We start from the raw sequence: 27,414 nt of genomic DNA on the forward strand, positions 1-27,414 counted from the left end.
TGCTTGGTTCAACTGCTCACACCTTAGGAAGGAGCTCACCTCTCGGGTCATTTCAGTCACAGGGTGTGTGTGTGAACAGACACATCCCAAGCAGATTCACTGGCACTGAACAGCCTGGAGACTGACACATGGGACTCGAACAGCAGCTCTGTCCCCAGTGATACACTTACCAGTTTAGCAGTTTTCCTGTGCAAATCTCCAGTGCCTCAGGTCTATCAGGAACAGCAGCCATCCCTCATCTTGTGCCATCCTGCCAGCATTTTTGGCACAGATCTAAAGCTGTTCAGGTGCTCAACATGAATAATGAGCAGATCATTATTTCTGCACCAGCACCACCAAACTCCAGCCCCTTCCACAGACTTCTAAAACTGACCATTCCATAAATACAGGTTTGAAAGCCTGATTCATAAAAATACTTACAAAGGGACTGTCCCATATCTGTCCTGCAAAGGTCCTGAGCAACAAATAAACCGTATCAGCACTTGAACACCATCTCACCAGATACACAATCATCTCAACTCATGTCACTATCTTTAAATGCATAAAATGTATACTTACAGAATGCCTGTTTTCCATAGAATCTGCAAAATAAAATACAATGTATAAATTATGAAGTGGCACCTTGCAGAGTGACCAGTTTTATGTTCCAGAAAATACAGGTTTAGGTATTTCAGCCTTTTTGTTCACTTTGCAATGATGTAAAATTCCTACCTACATCTAAGGTTAAAGCTCTGGATTTTAAGGAGTATCCAAGTTCTAGTTTAATCCAAGTACAGGGGTGAGACCAGACATTTCAAAGACCACACTGAACAGGACCTGTTTGGCAGCTTTCCTGATCATGGGTTAGAGCAGAAGTCTCTACTGAGGGCACAGTCTGTTACTGGACAAAAGAGAGTCTTCCTTTTAGAGGCAAGTTCTCATCAGCATTTTACTTCCTAATCCAGTTCCTTGCCAGGAAAATAATGTATTGCAGAAATCCAGTAGAGGATACAATTTTCAGGGCTAAATAACCTCTTGCAAAGACACCTGACATTTTATTAAAAAAAAGTTGCTTGTTCCCAATGAAAAACCTGAGGGCCAGCAAGCTCTTTCTTTTTAGGGTCAGTGAACTTTCAAATTGGATCATAGGCTTTTTTCAAAAAAAAGTGGATTTAGCTATTCAGAAATGTCACAGAATACATTCAAATACCAAAAACATAAATATTTCTTTCCTCTCTGAAAGTAACTCCAGTTTTAGGTGGGCACTTCAAGTCTTGTTAAAAGTGTTTGTCTGTATGTTCTGTTGAGATATTTCACATGTGACAAAAGTAACTGCTGAATCTTGAAGGGCATTTTCTTGGAAAGTGTATCAGATTCACTGGAGAGAGGCTGTGTGAAGGAAATTCATCTTATGTTCAAAACAAAGGGGTTGGATTGGGGGGGGTTAATCTTCCCAGTATTGTTTTTATAAATGGGGGTTAGTTTCTGAATCTATGTTTTTTCTAATTATGTACTTTTTAAATAGCAAAATAAAAAATCATCTTCCATAGGCAGAACACATGTAAATTTTGAAAAGTTCCTGAAATCACTAAATGAAGGATATTATGCAGAGTACTACTACCATTATTAGACCCTAATAAAAGTCTTTTAGAAACTCCCTTGTCAGCCAGGAGAAGTAACAAGGAAACTGAACACAGGTGAAGGTCTCTGGCACAGTACATTCTGAATATTCTACCCAGAACTTTTAGCCTAAGCAAAGGATTAAAAACTGAGGTGACTACAGCACTTGACACTAGTGCATGAACTCAATTTCAGTATAAAATTGATCTCAGTGTTTGGCAAGATTGATCCACATATGTTTAGACATTAGGAAACAAAATAAGAAGTTACATGGAACACACACAAAAGCTTTTTTGTGTCCTGAAAGCCAACAGAATTGAACAAAACCACTGCTGACCCAGTGCGACATCAAAGCTTGGCTTTAAGTGGACAAAACCATACATAAGGCTTATGAAGTGAGGCATTAACAAGCTGTCGTTTAGTCTCTGTCACAATGTATTGTTCTCGGAGGAAGGAGGAAATGAATTTTGTGTAAATTCCAGACTTCAAACAACGGGATGTTGGCTACCCAAAGCTCCGAGGTCACAGTGACAGCTTATCCCATCTCCTTGTTACCTGTCACCCACATCCAGAGCAGTGGGGGTTTCTAGCTGAGTGTCACAGCTCTGCCAGGAAATGTCACACTGTGTCCTGGGTAGTGCTGCTGCAAGGCAGGGTGATTTTTACCCGGTACCACTCAGGGGAGCCAGCAGGTAGCCACTAATAAAAAGCACAATGATACAGTGCTTTTGCTGATTCTTTGTTATGTCATCTTTGTTATGTCAATCTTTTCACAATCTTTTTATTTCATTCTTGTTAAAAAAAAAAAAAAAAAAAAAAAAAAAAAAAAAAAAAAAAAAAGAGGTAGTTTTACTTTTTTCCTGGTTTTACTGAAGAACAGAGAGATTTTTCATAATACCTGGCTTTCTCTTACTGCCAAAAATGCAGAAATGAGAAATGTTGGATTCCAGACACACAAAAGAATTGGTCAAGCTTCTGTAGCAGGGCAAAAAACAAGCTCCATGTTTTGTAAAAGGAATCAGAGCTGAAGGTCTGATACTGGTGATTTCTAAAATATTCCCAAGTCTAAAAAAGTAGGTGGTTTTATGATCTTGTGATGGATCTAAACTCTTGCTATTGCTTCCAGTTGATGGGATTTTAAATTCAAAGAACACATTTTTACAAAGGAGTACATATAGCAGGAACTTAAGACATCCCCACCTGCTCTACCATTTCTTGTTGCTAGAGGTTACGGAGAAGAGAAAATGCGCCAAAATAGCTGCAATTGTCAACCCACCTCCAACCCACCTCCAGCCCTGGTGAAAGCCAATATGTCAGAATGAACCGAAGGTGCTGAACTGCAGACACACACAACATTCTGCCAAGCCCTTTACTGGATGGAGCCGTAGCTTCCATCAGGGAATCTTGGCAGGCAGCTTGGGAACAGCTCTGACATGGGGCATGCACGTAATCCAGCTCTGTATCAAAGGTTCAAGCAAAAAGCTCCCTGCATATTTGTGCCTTACTGAAACCATTTGGCATTGCCTGATCTTTAGCTGAAGCTATTGTAAGCATTTGGCTCTGGAATCAATGTCTCACAGATCCAGGCTTTAGTCTAGAATATGTCTAGAAACCTAAAGATCCAAAGAGTTTTTATATTGGAGAGGGGACAAGTTATTTGCATGGGTTTGGACTGCTTGCAACTATCATGTGCTCATAATACCTGAGTTCTGAACAACACAAGGAATCCCCAGACCCTGTGAGTTCTTTCTATGCTGGAAAAGGATTCAGTGGGAAATTCTGGCTAAGATGTAGGTGTTAAGCCTGAGGCTCAGTAGCAGGAAAGTATTTGAGCAGATATCCTGATTGCTAGAGCTGATTTCAAATAGGTTTGTTCCAAACCTCTGAATGCAATGGGGATTTCTCATGCCTCTTTCCACTGGGATATATTTATTTTTCCATAGTACACTGTTGGTTGCTGTAGGACTCTTAGAATTTCCTGTCTCACTGCTGCAATTTCTTCCAAGTGACCAATTCATTTTTCCAGACTCAGCAGCATAAAGGCTGATTCTGCATTTTGTTTGCTGGATTTCCAGTTTCCTAATAAGATATTGGGAATTGTTATCTTGCAATGACGATGAGCTCAGTCCAGTGCACATAAGATCAGTGCAGAGACTGTCACTGGCTTCTGTGAGCTTTGGGTCTGACACACAGCAAAGACAGAGTTCATTGAAGGACCAAGAATGTACCAGTAACATCATCTTCAACAGGAAGTGTCCTGGAAAAACATAAGGAAATCTGTGAGCTGGAGTTGGTTCTAGTTCTTCTCAGCAACATGAACAGGACTGTGCTACCCCGAGAACTGGGATCAATGCTGAGGAAAGGGCTGGAGCTGAGATAAAGAACCAGCATGGAGATACTTGGGCTTCCTGCCCCTACTGCCTCTTGGGAAGATGAAAGGTGTGATGGAAATAAATCATGCCTGAACGAGCCTCCACCCAGGCAGCTAAACTCATGTGTGACACATCCTGACCCTCCCTCAGGAAGAGCTGCCAGCCTGGACTGCTGGACTCAGCACAGGCAAGGGAGGCAGCAGGGCCACAGCCATTTTATCACTCTTGGCAGTCTGTTGATTTAGAAAATTGCCTGTTTTGCTTAAGTTTTGGACTATAGCACTTCTTTCTGAACAAAAAGCAGCAACTTTGGGACTGGGCTGGATATTCCTTTGGCCTTTTCACAGAGCAACCAGAGAAAGCAGAACTTTAAAGAAATTAGTTCATCCTGGTAAGCCTGAAGGACTTTTAGACAAAGGTCTTACTGACCTGAGTGGCACTAACTATGACCATCCCCCAAATTGCCATTTGGATGTAAGGTCTGATTTAATGCTGAGGCTTGAAATTTTTTGGTATTTTATGTAAAATACTAAAGTAACAGCCCATTGCTCTAGAAAAGGCTTTAAAACAATACCTGGGTGAACATCCTGTATACTAAATATGTTTCTGAATTAAACTAACCTTTCAGTAACAATGCAAGGACAACTTCTTCTCTCAGAGTTGCTTGCAGAGACAAAGTGATCAGCATCCTCCTTAAACTCTCATTACAGCAGAGGAAATCCAGCATCCAAGCAGAGACTGACATTATTTGACTTTCAATCCAAATATACCTGACTAGACTGGAATTTCAGAAATCACCTGCTTTTCCCACTGTAAATGAGTTAACTGTAATTAACCACATGCAAGTCTTCTGGGATTTGAAATGTGCATTTGACAGTTTTTTCTGTCCATCTTTAATGTAAAACCAGCTCCTGAGTCCTGGCACTGAGAACGAGGAAAACAGCACAGCAGGGAGGATGGGGAGTCTTATCCACAGTGTGGTGGAGGCACTCAAATGGTAAGAACAGGAGGTAACAGCCAGCACCAGGAAAATAAAAAGAAAAGGAATAATGACAGATGCTCAGCACTCTGCCAAAGGCCTGGGGCTTGGTAAAGCTCAACTATTATCGGCACTGTGGATTCATAGTGCAGATTTTGGATAAGGACAAGCAGTAGCTATAGAACTCAAAATACAAAAGTTGGTTACTGCTATGGCATCTGCCTTACTGGGGATAGCAGTGAGAGTTGTCAGAAAAAATGAAGAGGAAAAATGTTTTAGCTCAGTCACAAAGAATTGCATCAGACAGTTCTGACAGTACTGACAGTTCTGCAGCTTCCTCTCTAGTGCACACAATTTCTGGAATGCACAGACAACCCCTTCATATGACAAAATTTCTTATGAAGCACTCAATTCTAATTAAACAACAATAGTTACCTACAAAAAAAAAAAAAGTTACATAGGTCTTAGGGGTTAAATCTGTCAAACTGTGTAGCTGACACCACATGTGATTTCCCCAAGGACACGTTTGTCTGAATCATTGCCTTCCTGAAGTAGGTTGTGCTCCTGGGCTTTTGCTCAAAAATCTCAAAGAACAGAATGGTAAATCAACTTCTGCACCCACTAGTCATGTTCAACATCTTTCACAATTGGCATCATTTAATACACTTATATTAATATATATAAGTAGATAATTTCATAGGGATCCTCCACTGCATTTACACTTTGCCACCTCACAATCACACAGCCTATTAAAAAATCAAAGGTGGTGTTACATTAACTGTAATGTAGCACTGCATTGCTGGGTGATGCACTGCTTATCTAATTGAAACACTTTTCCTGTGTATCAGTCAGGAAAAACAGACGTGATTGAAACAATAAACTGGTACTATGTTCCCAAGAATAACTGAAATGGTAGAATGTTATGCATAAAAGAGCAGGTGGACTGCAAGATTAAGGGGTGTTTGCAGATCATCTGGCCAATTCAGCTCAGTCTTTCAATCATATCCCATTTTACTGCAGTTCCCACTTTATGGTATTACAGCCTTTTAAGCGCTCTTTGAATTTCAGCTCTGTTGTACCAACCTGGAGTTTACATCCTTCTGGTATATAACACATTCAGTTGTGCCAAAACCAGGGCTGGTGGATGGTGTGATAGTCACCCTCACACCTGGGCAGAGCAGGTGAGGGTTTTGCAGCAGCTTCTGCAGCTTTTTATAGGTCCAGTTCACACTCACCAGAGAACATTTCAGAGCATTTGTAGCCTTGGGGTTCAGCCCTAAAATAAACTATGTTTTTTCTCATGGTGGTCCTGCATGAAGCGCCTGGCCACACTCTTAAGTGTGAAAGATATTCTGATTTTCACTGCAAGGCTGTGGAAAATGAGTACAGCACACAGGCACAGGCACCAAGGATTCCAAAATTCCTTTGCCACTGTTGTCACTCTCTAAACACATTGCCTTAAACAGATGACCTAATCTCTCTGTTTATTCAGCTGTAAAAAGGAGATAAAAATTGTCATGTAAGTCCTCACAAGGGAAAATTAAGTAATGTTTTCTAAAGTACGTGGAGACCCTCACATAAAAGATTCCCTAGAGACAGAATATTGTGTCAGAGGTGGGAAGTGCCTTATAAAATAGAAAAAATAGAAAATTAAAGCACAACAATCAAAAATTAAAAATGGCACACAACAAAGCCTGAATGAGGACAAAATGTTAACTGTTTGCAGCCCTAATCTTTACAAATCTAGACTTCCTAACACAAAAAGAGGAGAGGAAATCCTTTCCAGTTTAGACTTAGACAAAGTATGATGAAATAACCTTCTTTTAAGTCACTGTTTCTGAACTTATTAGTGCCAGAACATTTATAGACAGTAATTGCCAGCAAGCTGCTACTGCCCACACATGTCTGTGTTAGAGCTGGTGAAATGATCATATTGCTTTAAAGGCTTTTAGAGTCTGTTGTTGGAGGCTTTATAGATATTTGCTGGAGTTACATCCAAAGCCAATGGAATATTTTATAGCATGGGACAAACATGCTCAATTAAGAGACAAATGTTTCTCCTGAGCAGTTTGAGGTAACAGGATGTAGAATCCTGATCCCTAACAGGGCATGTTCAGCTCTAGATTCAGATCCAGATATGGCCCAACTACTCAGTAGATACAGCACAAATGGGCTGATGAAGAAGACGTTACAAATATTAATAGCACTGATTTATGAGGAACCATGAAGGTGTCATACAATTTATCAACTCCTGGGATTTTGTAGCTGCACTTTGGTATGTTCCCATGTGACTTGCAGCTCCTCTTTTTTATGGCACTTATCTTCTAAATACTCAGTCTAAGTATTATCTTGTAAAATATTCAGTTACAAATTTATCCCTAACCTCTACACAAACGTTTCCTTAAAGTGTTTAATTTTTTCACTAGCTTACTTACCATTATTAGTTTTTCTGATTTCACTATAAACTGTTTCAGTCCCCTTCTGTTCAGGAGCTGGAAAATGTATTGGCACAAAATCAATTTATTTTCTTTTTTTGTTGTTGTTTGTTTGATTGTTTTGTTTTTTGTTTGCCTTACGAAAAGCTCCTTAAACAAACAGAACACACTGTTTTAGTTTCAGAGGAAGTAGCTACATAAGCAGCAATGAGCCTGTGGAATCTGTGTGAAAAAGCAAGTACAACGCCCTCCCCAAACCCAGCCTGTAAGGGTCTGAGAGAAAGATCTTCTTCTATATAAAAATGATGATGAAAATCTGCTTCCCTTTCTAAATTTGACTTGAACATTCTAATAATCTTCTTCTAAACTTGAATCAATGCTGCTTTAATTTCACAGAGACATCTACCACTAGAGAATAGTTTCTCTGGATCACTTTGAAGAGCTTCTTCAATCTCTTCTAAGGATTTACGGATCCTAGCCCTGAGGAGATCTATCACTTAGAAGACTAACTACAACCCCTTTTGGCAACTAGCCTGATTAAATGTCAAAGGCACAAAAAAAAATATTTAAATTGCTGTGTTTTGTGAAATGTCTCAGAAGAATATTTGCAGATTTCACACAGCACAGCTTCCATTTAGTGCTATCTGGGAAAGGTCTCCTTTTGGACAGAGCCTTGTCTAAAGGCCTGAAAATAGCAAGAATCATTTTCTCTGTGGTCAGCGTAAACTTCTGGCTAGTAGGAGATTAGAACAATCTACTGGATTTATTGTATGGCTGTGGTTTAAAAATCCCTGGGCAATCAAAGTGCTCCAGAACTGTGCATTAAAAACCACTTTCTTCACTTGCTGTAAAGGCCTGTGCTGGCAGGGTCCAGGAGTTTGCTGTTCACGGATCTCGAAGCGCTTCAGAAACACTCATTCATTTCAGTTAAACTGAGTCTCTTAGAAAACCTCAGAATTCTACCAGTATCACCTCCAATTTCTGTGGACCTTCAACAAACCAAGTTAGATTTCTCTAGTTACAGTTAAATTTAAAAAAAGAATTAAATTGTTGTTTCCTCTCTCCAAAAAACTGGGAAGAAATTCACATCTCTGGATACAGAATCCTGTACTTTAGCTATTAAAAGCCCACAATATTTAAAGAATTCAGACATAATGATCTGCAGTCTCAGAGTTAGGACTGTTACTGTTCTGCACTGCCCTGAAGAACCCAAGTGTCTCTGGCACCATATTCTGATTTCCCAAAGCTAATTGCATTTGTTTTTTTAAATTCTGTTCAGCATCCTTTAAATGCTGCAAGCTAACACATCAGAATAGAGTTGCAAAACTGCTATTAATTTAAACAATAGCAGCTACACTTCTCCGAGTGTATAATCACAGCTTTCAAACTTGCAGCTTTGGCATGAACTTTCTTTGCAAAATAATTTGAAGATCTCGAGGCCTATTTCATATGCTTACAGACCATTGCTTAAATGATCAATTCAGTTGCCAGTGAAGTAAGAATTAAACTTCTTGGAATTTTAATAAAAGGTAGCTCATTTTGTTTAGGACTCTTTTTTAGCAGTTAGTCCTAAATCTACTCCTATTGACTCTGTGCAAAGATTTGGTTGGAGGCATTTCCTTAGTTTGCTTTTTATTTTTATCGTGCCCATTTCATTATATTGAGATATAATGCCACTGCCCATGTTATTTCCTTTGTTAATCTTCCAAAAGTCATCTTTGATGACTGAATAGCACTGAAAAAATGTGCCAGGAGAAATAACTTGGATCATTTGACATTTTGTTCCCACTAACTGTATAATGTTTCCACCCTGCAGATAACCAGATATAAAAGAAGGAGAATATTCTTACTCAGCCATGCTTAACAGTTTCTCCCTTGTCACTTTAGGGATACTGCCTGATCTTACTTTAGCCCCTGCCTTTGGTTTTGCTCAGATTAACAATAAAAGGTCTGAATCACCTTGCCATCTTTTTTCACAACTAAACTTTAGAAAAGACAAGCACTATATTTTTGTCAAGCATACAAACTTGGTAAGTATTGAATTTAATAATTCCAGAAAGAAGTATTCCAGAAATTACCAGCTAGCTCAGACATGACTGCAAAAACAGGGTGAAGCGGTGTTTTCAAATGTAAGGAATTCTTTACTGAGAAAGACAAGATGTACATCCTTCTACAATAATTTCAACTTGTTTTGAAGTGACATTCAATCAATCCCAATTCCCAGAAGAGACATAAAGGCAACTCTTACAGCTTAGATACTGCAGCATTTATTGCAGTAGCCTTTCACAGTACACAAAATTTGATTCTCCTGCTCCTGAGAACATTAGTATTGACATTGACAACAGTGGCAGGAGGAACAAATGATTAAAAAGATAAATTAATTTGAGGTTAGGCCAGAGAGATCGAAGAAATCTGGAGTTCCTCGAAAGGCAGAAGGAATCAGACTCTATGTGTAGCTGCTGGATGAGCAATGTGTGCCCAGAGAAAAGGTGATTTGCTTTGTCTTCATTCAGAATATAGGAGGAAGCAAAAGAGGCATAAAAGGGATTTGGAGCAAGGTGATAATCTGAAAGGTCTGTTCCCTAGGAAGGGCTGGTCATACCCACAGACAAACATGGAAGAATATTATGACTGGAAACAAAACCTTACAATAACACCAGCATAGCAGAAGTATAAGTAGCAGTCCTGTGGCCAAATTCACTCTGTGGGTGTATATGACCATTACAAGGGAATATTAAGAAACTTGGCTTTGCTTCTCTTTTCCCAAGAATAAATCTCGTCCTGTTTTCATTGTGATAGGCAGTGCAGAGCTCAAGAAATAACAGTTTCATACAACTCCTTCTATTTAAGCAGCATCCTCAGGATGCTTTCAAAGAGGAACACATTAAATACTTGTAGTGCCATTTCCATTACCAAAGCACTCAACAGTGTCCTGGGGCAGCAAAGGAAATTGATCAGGGAACTGTTCATATCTCCATATACTCAAGCACAGTTCAGTCTTACAGAATCAGTCAGTGTTCTGTGTGCCATGCATAGGTCTGTAGCATGATGCAGAATTCAATTAAAATAATCTGATCTCATTTACACACTATAGTAAACATTATACTGTGGTTTAATGGGGTTCTGTCTACAGAGCATACTCTCTTATCCCTTAGTCTGATATACAGGAATAGTGTTACAGATCAAGAATAGGATGAAAAGGCTATTTTTATAGATGCTGATCTTGAACTTAAAAGGGCTTTTAATTTAAATAATGCACTATCATATCTTACTATTCTACACCATTGTATAGTGTAGTAGAAACAGTTGGAACAGTTACTAGCCCTATTCTGAAAAAGAGTACAACTCTGGTCCTTCAGTGCAGAATTTAGCAGAGGTGGGTAAATAGCATGCTTAAAACACAGGGAAAACTCTGTGATGAATGATACTAGGAAGTGAAAACAGAAAGGACAGGAGGACTGGCTGTTCCAGGAGAGCTTGACTGCCAAGCTTGAAGAGTGAGCACTCTTGCCCAAACATCTGTGTTATCAACTAAACAATTATGTCTTTCGTCTCTGAAATAAGTGACTAGTCCTTCCTACCAGGAAGAAGGAAATTTATCCATTTCTTCCTCAGTCTGCTTCCCATTCAGCTGAAGCAAAGATACAAGAGCAGAGCATAAACTTCTCTTGCAGGGTTTATTCACTCTCTGCTACTTGGAGCTTTTTGCAAATTTCTGGAAGGTTTAACAGCTTTCAACACAAGGTCATAATGGCATCAGAGTTCTCCAGAAAACACAGAATGATTGAAGTGGGCATTTGGGTGGTGAATAAATTTCCACGGATGTTTCTCCTTCAAGGTTGCAGACATGTACCTCAGCCCCACGCTCTGAGGCCTGGTTACTGCGGGGAGGAGGACAAAGTTATCTGGGCATCAATATCCTCATTTCTCTGTTTAAGGTGCCACAAAATCCAGAATGCTGTCCAGACTAAGAGACTAAACCAAAACTGGTCTCCCTTCTCTATCACAAGTGAATTACAGCTTTGACCCTTCAACCAATTCTTTTACAAAGGAGGAAATTCCACTGGTTTCTGTTCTCTCCATTATCTTGCCCTGGGGCAACCTCAAGTGGCCCTCAATGAATTCGGTCTCTTTAACATGGATATTTCACAGCAGGCTGCTTTCTGCTTAGAGCCACAGCTCCAGCTGGGAGCCCTGCTCCACACAGACCTTGTGTAGGTGGCAATGGGAAGGAGGACTGCAAGAACAGCAGCACAGGAGCCACAGCATCAGCCAGGTTTAGGAGCACTACTGGCAGGAGACTGTCACACACACAACCCTGGCATTCCCAGGTGCCAATACCAGGCCAGTGTCAGGGAGCAGCAACAGACCAGAGTTGCTCCCAAACATAAACCATAGAGGCTGAACAGTTTATTACCTCTGTGAGGATCAAGTGTTGAGACTTCAACTTCAGTGTAATCCACCTCAGCACTCTCAAGGTCAGGTCCTGCCCCAAAAATATCAAGAAGATGTTTCTTTGTAGGACTGCACACTTCGTTTGAGCCGTGGGTCTGATCCTGCTGCCATTGAAATTAATGGACAAATCCCAATTGACTTTGATAGGTGCAGGAGGAGGCCCTGCTGATGGCAGATGGGAGTTACTCTGCTAAGTTGTAAGGCCAACCCATTCCTGAGGGTAACCCCACTCCAAAGGGCAGTAGACCAACTAAAGGCAGATTTCTGAAACTGTGGGACATGCAAATTGTGCCTAAAACTGTTACTTGCAATGTAACACCTTCAAAAATGGCACAACACAAAATGGAGTAGGGAATTACCCTTAGCTCTGATTCTCCCAGGTTCCTTGCTCTTCCCTTTCTTTCCCTGCCATTACTTTCTCCTTGTTTTCTGTGGCTGCTATGGCAGGACACTTCTCATTCTCATTTCTGCTTTGCCAATTAGCCAATTTCAGCACTTTTCTCCTAAGCTGCCTCCAACCCCCCCTCCCTCTCCCCCAAAAAATTGAAATGGAACCGATCTTCCTCCTCAAAATGCTTCTTTGCTACAATATCCACAGAAAACCTGGCAATGATCAGACATCTGACTTACTAAGACCACTGGCTGACAGGTACTGGCTACCTGGGTACAACAGACACAAGAAACAGCTGTTGCATTCTGCTCTATTTTTCTTACGGTGGAGGCGGTTTTCTACCAGATTTCTGTAAGAGTTGGAAGGAACCACAACAGTCATTCAGAATGAAATCCTGCAGAAGTGATTTGGCAGATTACTTTATTCAGATTTCATAGCAGGTTATTTCTGGTTTTAATTCTTAAATATTTCAAGATCCAAAGAAGTGAAGAAAGGACAGAAAAGTAAAAGAAACAGAAATCTGTAGAAAATCTTGGTTTTTAAAAAAATCTGAATATTTGTTATATTGAACTTAATATTTTGAGTATAAGTTGTATTTTTATACCACCCATCATTAGATGGCCTGGGATCCAGCACAACTAATTACACTTCATAATGCAATTGATAAAAGGGTTCTATTGGTGTAATTTTGGACATGGGAAAAAAGGGCTGGCTCTATCAAATCCTCATTACTACCATTTGAAAACATCAAGACTTTCAATTATAAAATAATTTTTAAATCTTTTGTTTAAGTATGAAATTACCTTTACTCTCATCTGTTGATTTCATGTGATTTTCGTTATCTTCAATGTAACCTGATCCTAAAATATGAAAGCCAAAGTTGAGCTGACAAAATGTTTATTGTAACCAATGAAATAAATGAGTTACACAGCTGCAATTCCTACCGTCATTATCTGTATTTCTATATGACACATTCTACTTTTAGATTCCCATCTAAGACATTCAGGTGGGAAGAACGTGGCTTTTAAAATAATCAGCTAACAAACACCCAAGGGGCAACTTTGTGTATGTCAGGTGCTCTAAACATCATGTCCACCTGTCGTTGTCAAGTGCACCGAGATCCTGCAATGAAAGGTGCCCAGGCAAGTTAACATCTCTTTACTGTGGCCACATCATAGGGCCATGTGCCACAGCTCAAATTTCCTCTCTGAAATAATTTTCTTGCAGCTGTGTCAAAAGCAGAAAGTAATTTTCTTTTACCATGATTTCTCCATCTGTGATACTGTCAATTGATTGCCTGGGAGAAGTGTCTGAGCAGACTTATAAACCAATCTGTGTAAGACGTGCTCATAAAAACTGTACAAAGACAAAATGACAGAAGATACCTTGGACAATGCTATTGGTATCCCTCTGTATTCCCAAAATATTGGGCCCCATCCAAACAATAACTATGGAAGTCCAAAACTTTAAATAAATGTTTAATTAAACCAACTTACTAACAGTCTTATAGCAAAACATCCTACCTGAATAATAGTTTCCATCACTGGGCTGTCTCGTTAGTTTTTCACTCGTCAAGTTTGGAGCCAAGGCAGAACTGAAAAACAAACCAATAAAATTTGATGTAATTACCCAAAACCAGTCAATAAAACCAACAATATGATTCTGCGCAAAGATCAGTCACTGTCTATGCTGACTACCACATATTCTTAACCACTGAAACTAATGAAAATTTTGCCTTTGCTTTAGGAGAAGCACAAGGAAACTTTAAGGTCAAAAATATTCCCTATTGCATTATTCTTCTTTAAAACCTCTGTATTTTCAATTTTATTCCGTATCTAAATGCACTCAAATACGGACCTGACGTTCTTGTATTTCACTTAGCTCGCCTTTTTTTCTATTTTTAGCGTATTTCCTCATCCTGTTATTGTGTTAGCAGGTGGTACATGAAGCACAACCATGCATTTATTGTCTGCAGGTGTGTGCTGTAACAAACTATATTCATATGAAGCAAGGCTTACAGCCCTTTACACACAGAAACATTTCACCACTATCATAAAGCAGGTGTTGTGGTTTAACCACAGATGGCAGCTAAATATCACACAGCCGCTCACTCACCCCCCCTGCCCCGTCACGGAGGGATGGGGAGGAGGATTGGAAAAAGATAAACCCCACGGATTCAGGTAAGAATGGTTTAATAATTCAAATACAGTTAATAATAATAATAGCAATGAAAAGGAGAGCGAGAGGAAAAAACCCCAAGAAAAATGAGGGGTGCCCAGCCAGGCCCTGAGCAGCGATTGGCACCTCCCAGGCTCAGCGCGGTTCTGCCACCAGGGCTGTGCTGTGATCGCGACCAGCACCTGCTGTTCTTCAGCGACCCCACAACAGAAGGGTCTTCCAAGAAGTGGAACCAGGCAGCTGCTTCGTGTCCTCCATGTCCAAGGCTGCTATACTGAAAGCCCACCAGGATTCTTCTGGGTCCTTGAAATACCTGCTCCTGAGATAGTCTATCCCCACAGAGCCTCTGGGCCAGTGCCAGTGGGGGCTTCTGCCACACATTCCCAGTCAGGCTGATTTCAGCCTCCAGCAGTCAGCTGTCGGAATCCCCCTCCAGAAACACAAGTGGGTTCTAGCCTTTCACAGCCTGATTACATCAGGGTACACCGTGCACCTGTATCTGCTACAGCCTTATACTCCTGGGGTGGCTGATGTTTTAGGCCATGTGATCCACACAGTCCAGTAAACAAGGTTGTCCCTCTTTTCCACATGGCTGGAGGCAGAGCCCCTCTAGTCTTGGTCACAGGTTTATCTACTCGCTTCTTGTGAAAATGGAGTAGAATTCCTTCCCATAGGATCAGAAGTAAGATCAGCCCTTCCACTCTGTCTGAGGAACTGCCCACTGCAGACTGCAGCAGCAACTTTCCTGGAAGAACCCCCTTTTGTGATTATTTTTCCTTGCAATTCATGTAGGGTTGAGGTAGAATTTCCATCCCCCTTCCTCATGTTGTCTCTGTAGACCTGCAGAAAAACCTAGGGTCTCCCCTGGTGTGTACCATCAGTATCCTCCCTTGACCAAATGACACTTACTGTTATCAGGTGAGATTCCAGACCGCGCATGTGGGGAGTAGAATCTATATCGTCTCTTGAGTTGCTCAACCAATTTCTCCACATCAGGGACAAGGAAGGGAGATTTTTCTGTGTACTGCTAGAGTTGGGGAGCCCCTGCCTCTACCATTGGTGCCTCTTCATTTCTCCAGACAACACTGCCAGTGAGTTGGTGTATGATTATGGTGCACTCTGGTGTACAAGTTTCTATACACATGGTTTGTGCACATTAGACTTCATCTGGATCTGGGAGTGACTGTATGTTGTTTGGGTCATAATAAATTATCTATGTCTAAGCATGGCTAATTCCCTCCTGTACTGGGTACCTCTCTCCATTATGGTCCACTTGCCTGGGTGAAACAGAACATCTTCCTTGAAGAAATACCTTTCCTTGACAAGAGTTGCCTCCATAGGCTGAGTAATTCGCGTTACTCTTCCAATCACCTTGTCAATTCACCCTTCCCTAGAAAATGATCACAGCTGCTTGGCTTTCCTACCCTCCACTTCCACACCACCAGCCCCATTATCCCAGCATCAGAGCAGCCAGGTGTAACACGCTCACCTGGATGATGGCTAAAATCCTTTTGCATATCCCACAGCTCACTCAGGGATACGGATCAAGTGGTTACTTCTTTTTCTGCCTCTTCCTCCTGTTCTTGTAATGACACTGCTTTATCCTTCTTCACTAAACGAGCCATCTTTCCTGTCTATTTCTCTTCCCTTTTTAGAGGCAACTGCTACAGACAGGGGTTGGTCCTTTGGTTCAGCTGCATCACCCACCCCTGGGGCGAGTAACCACAGTGCCTGTCACTGTAGTTTGAGTGCCCACTGTGCCTGTTGTGGGGGTTGAAGTAGCTGCAAATAATTTCTGAGCCCTAAACAAGAGCTGAACCACATTCAATCACTTGCTGATTCCTACCAATAGGACCATGCCGGTTCCAACATCCCAAGTGTATTCAAAATTTTCCTAATTCTCAAATGCTCTGATAGCCTGGAGAAGTAAGGGAGGCTGTGGGAAGATACCTCTCTTCCATAGACTGGTTGTCTGAGGAATCGAGTAAAAGATGTAATTGTGAATAATTCCCAACAGGTGTCTCCCCATGCACAGGTGATGGCAGCGCTGAGACCCGACCAGGTGAGTTATAACAAAACAATAACCTTAGCCCTGCCCCGAAGGCAACAAACACAACAGGGTGCAGTAGTGCAAGCAAGGTGTTGGACAACACAGCTCTGAGAGCAAACAAATCAACACTGGGACCGGTGGGTATTAAACCATAAGGAATGCTTGTAACAAATTTGTTTCAACATGCACTGGTCAGATCTGTTGTTAACTTCAAGTCCTACATTGGGTGCCAAAAAGGGCTGTTGTGGTTTAACCCCAGCTGGTAATTAATCACCCTCCCTCACCCACCACACTCCCAGTGGGACTAGGAGAAGGATTGGAAAAAGGTAAAACCCAGGTAAGAACAGTTGAGATTAGAACAGTTTAATGATTGAAATAAAGTAAAATATAATAATAATAATATTAATAGTAATAATAATAGTAATAATAATAATAGTAATAATAATAATAGTAGAAGGAGAGAAAGAGAGAGGAATAAAACTCAAGAAAAACAAGTGATACTCAATACAATTGCTCAGCACCTGCTGACCGATGTCCAGCCCAGCCCTGAGCACTGACCAATTCCTCCCAGACAATTCCCCCCCCCCCCCCTACTGGGCATAACTTTCTACAGTGTGGAAGATCCCTTTGGTCAGTTTGGGTCAACTGTCCTGGCCATGATCCTGCCCGGCTTCTTGTGCCCCTGCTCACTGGCAGAGCATGGGAAACTGAAAAGTCCTTGACTTAGTGTAAGCACTACTTAACAACTAAAACAGCAGTGTTATCAACATTATTCTCACACTAAATGCAAAACACAGCACTGTACCAGCTACTAAGAAGAAAATTAACTCTATCCCAGCCGAAACCCAGACAGGAAGGCATCTTACCCAGACATCTCCATGGATGGTCCTTTAGCTTGACAGGGAAAAACAAAAACATCTATTAATAGGTTGCACACATAAAGAATTTTAAAGTAAAAATGAAAACAAAAATACAGTCATTGTTTACTCATGTCAGAATAATTTCTCCTGCCTATCACAAAATGAACTACCTCACATCTTATATCCTGTTCATCTCCCAGGTCCCTTAAATCTCTCTTTCACAGAGAACCCTAGATCCCAAAACTCAGATTTTAACCTTGCCAATTTAAGCAATCTGGGACATCCAAATGCTCCAAATTCTCCCAAATAATTTGCCATGTACTGCGTATCACAGGACAAATCAGATTTACTTATTTTCTGAAAGAACAAGATCAGAAAAAATACCTTAATGATAAAAGACAAATCCCTAAGAAATTTTATTACAGAGTGGAAGAAAAAAACCTAATCCCACAAGACAGTAATCTAAATTTGCTTCATAAGGACTAGAGAAGTAGCTCAATTATACCTCAGTTGGGACCCCAAATCAAATTGTTATAGCTCTATAAGGGATCAGAAACCTCCTCAAGCCCTGTTTGCATCTACATTGCCTGGGGCTGAATTTAGGACTGCATGGGAACAGTGTAATTCTGGCCTGTATTTGACAGCCTTTTTGTTTCCCTAGTGCCTGCCCAGCACTGTGTTCTGCCCAATATGCTTGGAAAGCTTCAGCACATTTGCAGCTTAATTTGGGTCAGGTGGCATTTTTAAGTAGATTCTTTTAATTGTGTTTAGTTATCTCTGAAGCCTCACCCCCATAAGCCTTTGCTGCTGAGACAAATGCAAGTTTAACTGTAATACATTTCTCCCCAAACAAAGAGAAGGGAACCATTCATTACCCTTTTTCTTCTTACGCAAAAACCACCATAAAGCAATGGCTCCTGCTCCTGCGATGGCTGTTAGGACAAATGCAGCAATGACTCCTTTCTGCCAAGCTGCTAAGATGACTGCAAATAAGAAAAACATGTTTAAGAGAGTAGTTACAGTGATAGGTCAACACTACCAAATCCTGCAGTTCCTGACCTTTCATTTTACTACACATCAACCCTCTTACACACTGGGGAAGAACTTGGAGGAGACTTGTGTTCTAAGTTCTCTAGTAAGCCTCTCCTTTGTGACCAAAAGCTCAGTACATCAACAGCTTGGTTTTAGTTTGCACCAGGCTCCTTTGGCTTTTGGGCATCCCTTAAATTTTTCTATGTAAGCTGGACAATCTTCGTTTATAAAAACATCTCTCTGTTTAACTTCTGACAGTGGTGGAAGAAAAACAAGTAAGGGAGTCATACTTAGGAACATGTCAGATCAGATGCCCTTACCTATCATGGTGACATAGTAGGCAGCTTATCAATAATGAGCTCACCATGGATGGTTATTGGATGGCTCCTCACGTCCATGCTGGCTCGGTTCGAAGCCATGCAATAATAGGTCCCTGTGTCCTTCCTCTTCATTGTTTTCTTGTGCCATATGGTTCTGTCTGAATACTCCCTTACTTCATGTAGAAGAACCTCATGATCAGTTTTTTTAAAAAACTTGAAGTCTATTGGCCAAGATCCTTCTTTCACAGAGCAAAGAAAAGCAGTATCACTGCCAACTTCTACTTCTCCATACGGAACACTGCCCAAACTGGCATTCCTGACTTGTACTACAGAGGAAGGCGTAAAGAAAACAAGTATTAGCACTATTAGAAACAACTTTGATGACAAAACGTTGTATTGTAGAAATGCTTGCTTTAATGCTTAGTTAAACAGAGACTGAATGCACAGTATTAACCTTTCTGAACAGTCTCTGCCAGACAGTGTCCTCTAGTAAATATTTGTATACACCCAGAAATAGAGAGGGCACGATAAAGAAACAAAGCAGACACAGGAAGAAATTATATCCATTCCACAGAGGTCAGTCAGTCTCTTTCCTTAAAATCCTTTGGATACCCCTCTGGCCCCAGTCTACAAATGATTTAATTCCCAGAAATAATACACTCAGCAGTTCCATTGTGTAAATAATTATGGTGCAGTTTATGTAGTTCTGCTTTCATAGTTATGTAGAGTTATGCTGTTCTTTGCTAACTGTATGGCAACTGTATTCTTGTAACTTTTAATATACAATAGAGGGTGTCTCAGGAGACAATGGAACGAGTTCTCCAAAGGCATAAGAAAATCCCAAATTTCAATGGTTACAGAGTCTAGCAAACACAAGGAGAGAAGTTAGTTAGCATTTGAGCAAGTTGTAAGAATATGCATAGCCAAACCATGGTTTTTAAGTCTACTAGTTTAAAAATGAAGCATTTTAGCATACACAGAACTAGCCTAGGAACAGATGAGCTTCAGCCTTTGTAATTAAAGGGGGAGAAAATGGACACACATAGTGTGATGCAAGACATGTAGAATGTCAGCAGCTTTGCAAAATGTTTGGGATATGAAGCATGTTTTGCTAAAATTCATAAAGAAAATTTCTCTGGAAATATTGTGTTTGGGGAAGGCCTATGGATAACACGAGGCAGATGTAAAGAAGGAATCATAAGGCAACACTGGCACAGAAGCAGAGGAAGGAAACCAGATTTGATATGAAAAGATGCTGGTCATGAAAGATGTATTAGGAAGCAGATTTAGATAGAAGACATGGGTTACTATGACTGAGCCCCTGACAGAGAGAATTGCTCTGGAATATGTAAGTCCTTCTTTAGATCTGGTAGAGACAGAAAGGACAGAATACAGAGGATTCAAAGTTACCACCTCACCAGTGGTGGACTGTGGAAGACTGGGTCACCTGGCTCCAAAACACGACCTTCTCTTCAGAACTTCTAAACAGTGTCACAATATATCCCAAACCATAGCTCTAACAGCTGGGATTCACCAGTTCCAGCAAAGAAATACCCACTTGTTAATGGACTAAGATTATGCTTTGTGTTTGTTTATTTGTGCCTTGTTATTTCAAAAGACCTTCCTGGATTCAAAAGATCTTCCTGGATAAAACTCTGAAGAGTTTTATCTTCCAGCTTCTCTCTAGTGTTAGTAAACAGTGGAACTGATGAATTTAAGGTGAGTCCTAAGGTGCTGTAGTCTGGGTGAGTGCAAATACTGTATTAAAAGCCCTGTTTGGGAGCTCAGCAAGTGGAGAGTGTGCAATAATCCAACAGACTCAGAAGAAATGCAGCAATTCTGGATGTATCTGTTCTAGTCATACACAACTCAGTGTCAAAAACCAGAAGGAAAACAGCCTATTAACCACAAGTTTATCTTACTAAGATCAACACAATTTGAGTTCAAACAAGGATGCAAAACTGAAAACTCCTTGGTAGAGAGAAATCACTTCTTCTTTATCAAAGATCAAGAATAGACTTCTGCTCTGGTCCTGGACTACTGTGCTGTGATAGACAACTATTTTAAGTCAAGTGAGCAAAAACTTGTAAACATTTCACATCCATTTTGCTTAGTCCACCATTTACTGCTACTGTTTCAAAACTCTAAATATGACATTAGACAAGAAGAAGAATTAAACAGACTTACCTATCACTGTGACATTTAGAATATTGCTAGTTTTCACACCACTGGAGTGATTGTTTCTAGCATCACATTTGTATCCTCCATTGTCATTTAGTCCAATATCTTCATCCAAGAATATAGCATATGTGTCATTAGTTACATTTTTCCTAACTTCATCCCCTTTGTAGAATGTGAATGTTATTGGTGGTGTTCCCATCACTGAATGACAGATTAATTGTAGAGGCTTCCCTAATATCACCTCCGGTGAACCACTGACAACGGAAAGAGTTGGCTTGGAGACTGGAGCTAAAAGGTGAATAAAAAAAAATTGTTGCAAATTACACTGCATAAGGACAAAATACACAATATTATTTTGTAGAAAACTTATAAATATACAATATTTAGCTGGTTTGCACACAGTCTATATTGGGATGTTCTTCCTCATTGATAGAATAGAAACAGGGAGACTTGAACAAATCAATAGAATAGATAATAGAATATATGTAACTTTGAATAAAGTAGCATACAGGGAGAACATGAAGCAAAACAAGAAAAGGATCAGTGACACAACTGTGGATCATCCAAACTCCAAAACTAGTTCTGACCCAAGGAGCAGGTCCGTTCCATGTATGACCTGAGAGGGATTGCACAGCTCCTCCTCAGGGCCCTGTTTCAGCAGCACAGTGAGTCACAACCCAGTTCATCCCTTTGACAGACTGGAGAACCACTGTGCCTGTTCCATGAGAGGGAAGGGAACTGGAGTATCCATAGTTAGTGTGCTGGTGAGGGGGCTATGTTGATAGCAATGAACCCTTGCCTTTTCTAGAGTAGAGCCAACCAGATGACCTCTGGCTCTCCTGGCTTTCTTCCTGAAGGGTCGGGGGAGGGGTTCAAGGCAGACACAGACAGAGCTTCAGATCAAAGTGAAAGTTTTTTGGAACATTCCTGGCTCCTGCAAATGGGAATGAATGGGAGTTTATCTGGTCCCTAGCAGAACCAAGGGACCAGCAGGAAGCCATGCCAACTCCCTTCTTCAAGGGCCAGCCCTGGAAAGTCTGACTTGATTAGATCACAATAGGCCAAATCCTCTGCAGCTAAAGCACATCTCACAGAAATGCATGTTGTAAGAACTAATAGACACCCTGCTAGTCCATGGACTACAGACTGATCCTGTAAACAGATACGCTTATTTATATGCTTCTGGTTTAGATCCTCCCCCACCCTGGTGGGTTCTAAGCCTCTGTATCAACTCACCATAAACATTTATCCTTAGAGGTTTGCTCTCCTTGACTATTCCTTTTACTTCAGCTTTACAGGTGTAAGATCCAGTATCATTCACATTAACTTTCATTGCTAAGACTCTAGAATTTTTCAACAGGATGTCTTCATGGGAACCTTTCCGTACTATAGAGAAGTTGGCTCTCCGAAAACCATTAATGCTGCAACTCAAAATTAAATCTTTACTTTCATCCAGCTTAGTCATAGAAGCAGACAATGTTGGCTTGGGAAATAACTCTGCAAGATCAAAAGAGAACTGATTCATTCAAAGTGAGCCTGGAAGAATATGACTACTTATCTCAAAGTATACAGAATGAAGGACATACTGATAGTTTATAATTTGGGAACAAAACAATCATGTTATTTTAATATTATTGTATTTTCAGGGAAAACAGAAACTTAGCAATTGAAACCACTTTTCACAGGTTGTTTGAGGATATTATTTTAGTTGGGAAGTATAGGTGGGCAAAAATCAGAAACTAAAACCTACCTAGCCTTTAATTTACAGAAAAGTTACATTTGGAGCTGGAGGTCACACTTGGATCTTGAGTTCTGCCAAATTTAAATTTAAATATTAATACTTCAAGTAACATCTAAGATGAACAGAAGTTTTACCTGACACAAAGACATTCAGTTTTGTGGTTTTAGACACCGCTCCTTGCTCCACCTTACACAGGTATTCACCACTGTCCTCTTGAGTAGCTACTGTAGAGTATTTCAAAAATTTCTTATCTCGTATACTGTTCAGTATTGTTCTGTTTTTCTGGAGGATGATTTCAATGTCACGCATTTGAGCTACCACAGTTGAGCATTCAAATTCTATTTGGTCTCCTTCTGTAACATTACTGGAGGGCCCAGTGATCAGAGTGGGCTTTATAAATGGTTCTGCAAGAGAATACATATAAACATAGAGATAGATAGATACACATATAAATATATGACCCTATTTTTATCTATAGCAAGCAAAGAAATGGAAAAACAAAAGTCAAGTAACTTACCCTTGACTGTAACAAGTGTTTTGTTGCTATGCTGTGAGCTTTCCCATCCAGATCTTACTTGTCTCTTGCCAAAGCAATCAAATTGTAAAATATTATCTCCCTCTTCAACGTAATATTCCACTTCAGAAAAATTTTGGTTTTGTTCAGGTACACGTTTTTCTTTAGGTGCTGAATTTGTCTTTATCTTCCGGAAAAAGAACTCTAAAGGAGGTACTTCTTCTGGCAGCTCACAACGTAATTTCACAACTTCACCCTCTAAAACTTCTTTTTTGTCAGCAGTCAGGATTGGCTTGGTCATTCCTTATAACAGACAACAAGAAAAGAAATAGAACATTGCATAATCCTGAAATAAACACTATATCTGATGACTGTGGGAATGATTTATATTAATTAACAGATGCAAATAGTTTGCAAGAACCAAAAAATGACCCAGTAACTACATAATGCTGACAAAGTCTTTCCAACTTGCTTTTCCAAGGGGAAAATTGTCACCTGCAGTCAAGAACATGTCTAGAAAGGGCATGGATGGAGGTGGCCCCTGTTCTCGTAAGAGATGAAAGAACAAGACTGATACAACATTGTCTACAAAAGGAACCCATGGCTGATGCTGGCTTTGACAATGGCTTTCACACCCTGAGCATCTCTATACGTTATTTCCAGCATTTCCAGGAATCTACCCACCCCTCATCATGGTTACTGGGGTGGGCACAACTTTCACAAATACTTTTTCTAGTCTAGGGAACAGAGGGGGTGTCCCACAGTCAGGACAGTGGGGGTGGTGGCACAGACTGTGTTCCTGACCATGACTGATCTGTCCTGGAGCCTTGGGGTCCTGAGTTCACTTCTGTGCCTTAACATGGGGGTTAGTACCAAACTCTCATCAAGTACTGTGATGTCAACGGATAAAACACACTTTGCAAGATACCCTGTTTAGCACTGACTATTATTCCTACCCTGTAAGGCTGTTCTCTCTTTGTATCTTATCTGCCATGTCTGACAGAACACTCACCTGCTACCCAAACATAGATGGAGTTACTGAAACTCAACTTTCCATCTGCTTTCACAGTACATTCATAGTCTCCTGTATCTGAAGATTTGGCCACAGGTATTTCATACCGTGCATCTTCTTTGTCTGATACAGTCATAAACACAAGCTTTCCATCCTTAAAAATTGTAAAATTATGCTTCAGCTGGAAATCAGTATTTTTGCTAATATCAGCATGGCAGATGATTGACATCGGAGCTCCATTCTTCACTTTGACAGATGGCTGAACCCTGATTTCAACTCTGTTGAAAGTAAAAACTTGAGACAAAATAAAATAAAAAGTTATATTTATTAGTCCAACATAACACGGTTATCTCAAGCTTCTACATTTAAATTACAAACATTAATTTAAAAATTCACATTTCATTTGATAGGAATATTGTAATTTAAATTGATAAGCACTTCTGGAAATAAAGTTCATAGTAGTATTTATATATACATATGTATATGTGTATAGAAATGTATGTGCATAGAAATACATTCTGTGTTTATAACCACAGCAAAGATAAATACTTTGTAGCTTAAATATTATAACTGTTAGAATCCTGGTATAATTAATGTTCTGACATCTAGAGGAACAAGTATAGAGAAAGATGTATTAGTTCATTCACTTTCTCTTCCTTTAGAACTTACACTTTTGGGTTATGCTCATTCTGGTCAGGATTTGTATTAGAAATTGCTATGCAAATAGAAAAGCTTTCCTGCATCGAAAGAAGTCCCTTGTCCTGTGCGCTTACCAGCTATTTATAATGTGTCCTTGCTAGAGAGAGTTTGGGGCATAAAATCAGTGAAAACGCTGTGAATTTCTCTGCATGTGAATAGACCACATGACAACAAGAAGCACACATTTCTCCTGGGTGATGGAAAAAAGCAAGCATTCAGAATGTACGTGCTGGTAGCCAGCAGGATGATAACATAAAAAGTAAACGTGTTCCTTTCAGAACACAATTTCTGAACTCTGCTCAGACACAATCAATTCTTTTGCAAGACCAGGAGACAGTGCCCTTAATTTATATTCTATAATTTTATCCTTTATCCTTCCCTGTGGGCATGAGAGGGATTTTTACATACCAAAACAAAATGCTGATTTTGTCTCCCACCTCTTTTATGGCTCAGTAAAGCAAATTACTCTAGGAAAGATTTCATCAAAACTTTTATTAAGGTATGAGCAGCACATCTCTGATTTAAACACTATACCAAGAAACACCACCAAGTAAAACTCTTTTTTTTTTTTCATATAGCCAAATTTCATACTGAGCTATTGTACAGCAAATCCAAATACACTCTGTTATAGATGCATACCAACAACCGAGGAATTAGTTACATTAGTTACATTAAATTTGTACGTAAAAAAGCCCCAACAAAACAACAATAATCTACCATTCCCTACCTTTCCCCTGAGCGTAAAGTTCTGAACCTGGAAAAAAAATGAGAAGAAATGTTATTTTCAAAGCTTACAGATTGAGAGACAGTAATCCAAAACTGTAAAAAGCCTCAACAAACTCTAGACAAACCAGAAACACATGTACCCACCCAGAGATTTAGTTATCAAACTTACACTGCAAGAAAATCACCAGAAGAGCAAGATACATCTCGTTCCTGAAGAGCAGACACTTAATTCCAAAATAAAACAATATTCATTATCAGAGGTGATGCCTCCAGGTACCAAAACCACGTTATGCTTTTTTTCCTTGTTGTTTTATGGAAACCAATAAAAATTTGCCATTAAAATTTGTACGTTTTCCCAGATCTTCAGCAGAAACTGGCTGGATCAAGTAATCGTTCCCATTACTGGAAACTGGAAATGGCAAACAATGAGAATGTATCTGCTGCTCCCAGGCAGATTACTGGTCAGGAAGTGACTGGACTTTTCCTGAGGGCGCCACCAAATGCATTTGCTTTGTTTAATTTCTTAAGGTGTATTAAAAAAACAAAAAGTTCCAATGACATTATCCTGCAGTTCCTGTCAATATGGGTATTTTTAAGTCACAGTTAACCATTTAGGAACACAACTTACCTTTGCTACTTGACCTCAGCAGATACTTGAGCAAATACTTCCCCTCATGCAAACAGTGAACTCTTTCAGAGAAAAGATGTACATAATTACTCATTTTCCCCCTTTATTTCTAGGTCTCCCATTTTGCTGTAGCAAAGAACTGTAGCTTTACTGTAGGTTGCACAATAAATTCAAATTATCTCAGAAACCAGAGCTACTGTTGTGTGAGACTAGAATATTGACGGGTGGATCTCTCATACTACCATCATATACCAAAAACAGGGATCTGCACCAGATTTTATTTTATGCAGTTGGGACAGTGCAAAGGACACACAGTCACAAACCTTAAACTCCTCAGGAAAAGAATCTGATGGAGTTTCAATTCTCAGCAGAAATCTGCAGCAGCACTGGCATAATCTGAAATAGAAAACACTTCTCAGTTGTCCAGGATATTCCTCTCAGTATATCAGCCCACTTTTAAGTCAGACTTAAGCCATTCCCTCCGGCCCTAACACTGACAGAAGCCTACAGGCCTGCCAAAATGAGTTCAAATCAAGCCCTTCAGAAAGTGTTTCTCAAGTTGTGTGACCCAGAACTCCCCAAGTCATGATTTAGTTACTCTTGTAAACTGAGTGCTCAACTCTTAATCTCTTGGCTCTTTCCCCTGTGGACAGAGTCAATCCTTCCCTTTAATTCCAGCAACATTTTCCAGGCTTGTTAAAACACTGCATAAAACAATACAAAATACCTTTCACAGAACTCCATAAATGAGACAGTTCTCATAAGCTTCACTGTTCATATGAAATCCCTTTCTTTCCTCCTGGGGTGAATGAAAGCTGTAATTTTTTCCCAAAACCAGTATTTTAAAGCTGTAAGTCTACTTCAATGATTGCATTACCCATATAAGCGTGGAATTTTGCAAAAGGAAACAGAAGGGAAACACTCATCATTTAACAATGTATCAGCTGCACGAACAAGGCCTCTCTGGCTCTTTTACAGAATGGCACAATAGTCACAGCAATTAAGACTAAGCTGTTAACTAGCAATAGTGTTTGTCCTGCTCAGCCCAGGCTGTTTGAAACACACCACCAACAAAAGACTGGTGGCTTGGCCAGCTGCCAACAATGGTCCCCAGAGAAAGGTAAAGGAAAAGAGTAGGAGGACACGTGGCAGGTGGAGAACAAAGGTAGATCAACTTTTGCTATTGGTAACAAAAAAAAAGGAAGGAAGGAGATTTTCCCCTTCCCCCTTTCCCCATAAAAG

At 40.1% G+C, this 27,414-nt stretch overlaps 1 protein-coding gene across 18 annotated transcripts in view; it reads right to left on the reverse strand.

Moving 5' to 3' along the window:
* PECAM1 (platelet and endothelial cell adhesion molecule 1) overlaps positions 1-26,053 on the reverse strand; it is a 31,890-nt gene extending 5,837 nt beyond the window's left edge. The window contains exons 1-18 of one of the 18 annotated variants that reach the window (XR_001863597.1): positions 25,714-26,053; positions 25,546-25,572; positions 24,120-24,413; positions 23,111-23,410; positions 22,728-22,997; positions 22,089-22,349; positions 20,859-21,140; positions 18,716-18,997; positions 18,195-18,302; positions 17,326-17,353; positions 13,755-13,825; positions 13,035-13,091; positions 11,803-11,871; positions 7,386-7,442; positions 3,828-3,856; positions 559-581; positions 421-454; positions 1-290 (exon numbers count right to left, since the gene is read on the reverse strand). Coding sequence is in view for 16 of the 18 variants with exons in the window: in XM_017739157.1 (XP_017594646.1) it covers positions 216-290; positions 421-454; positions 559-581; positions 3,828-3,856; positions 7,386-7,442; positions 11,803-11,871; positions 13,035-13,091; positions 13,755-13,825; positions 17,326-17,353; positions 18,195-18,302; positions 18,716-18,997; positions 20,859-21,140; positions 22,089-22,349; positions 22,728-22,997; positions 23,111-23,410; positions 24,120-24,413; positions 25,546-25,572; positions 25,714-25,747 (2,301 nt within the window). In the remaining 2 variants the exon portion in view is untranslated. The remainder of the gene's footprint in view (positions 291-420; positions 455-558; positions 582-3,827; positions 3,857-7,385; positions 7,443-11,802; positions 11,872-13,034; positions 13,092-13,754; positions 13,826-17,325; positions 17,354-18,194; positions 18,303-18,715; positions 18,998-20,858; positions 21,141-22,088; positions 22,350-22,727; positions 22,998-23,110; positions 23,411-24,119; positions 24,414-25,545; positions 25,573-25,713) is intronic. The other 17 variants (XM_017739157.1, XM_017739160.1, XM_017739159.1 and 14 more) reach the window with 17 other exon arrangements.
* Between the last annotated feature and the right edge of the window lie 1,361 nt (positions 26,054-27,414).

Source organism: Corvus brachyrhynchos, unplaced genomic scaffold (assembly GCF_000691975.1).
Source record: "Corvus brachyrhynchos isolate BGI_N302 unplaced genomic scaffold, ASM69197v1 scaffold407, whole genome shotgun sequence".
Classification (NCBI taxonomy): domain Eukaryota; kingdom Metazoa; phylum Chordata; class Aves; order Passeriformes; family Corvidae; genus Corvus; species Corvus brachyrhynchos.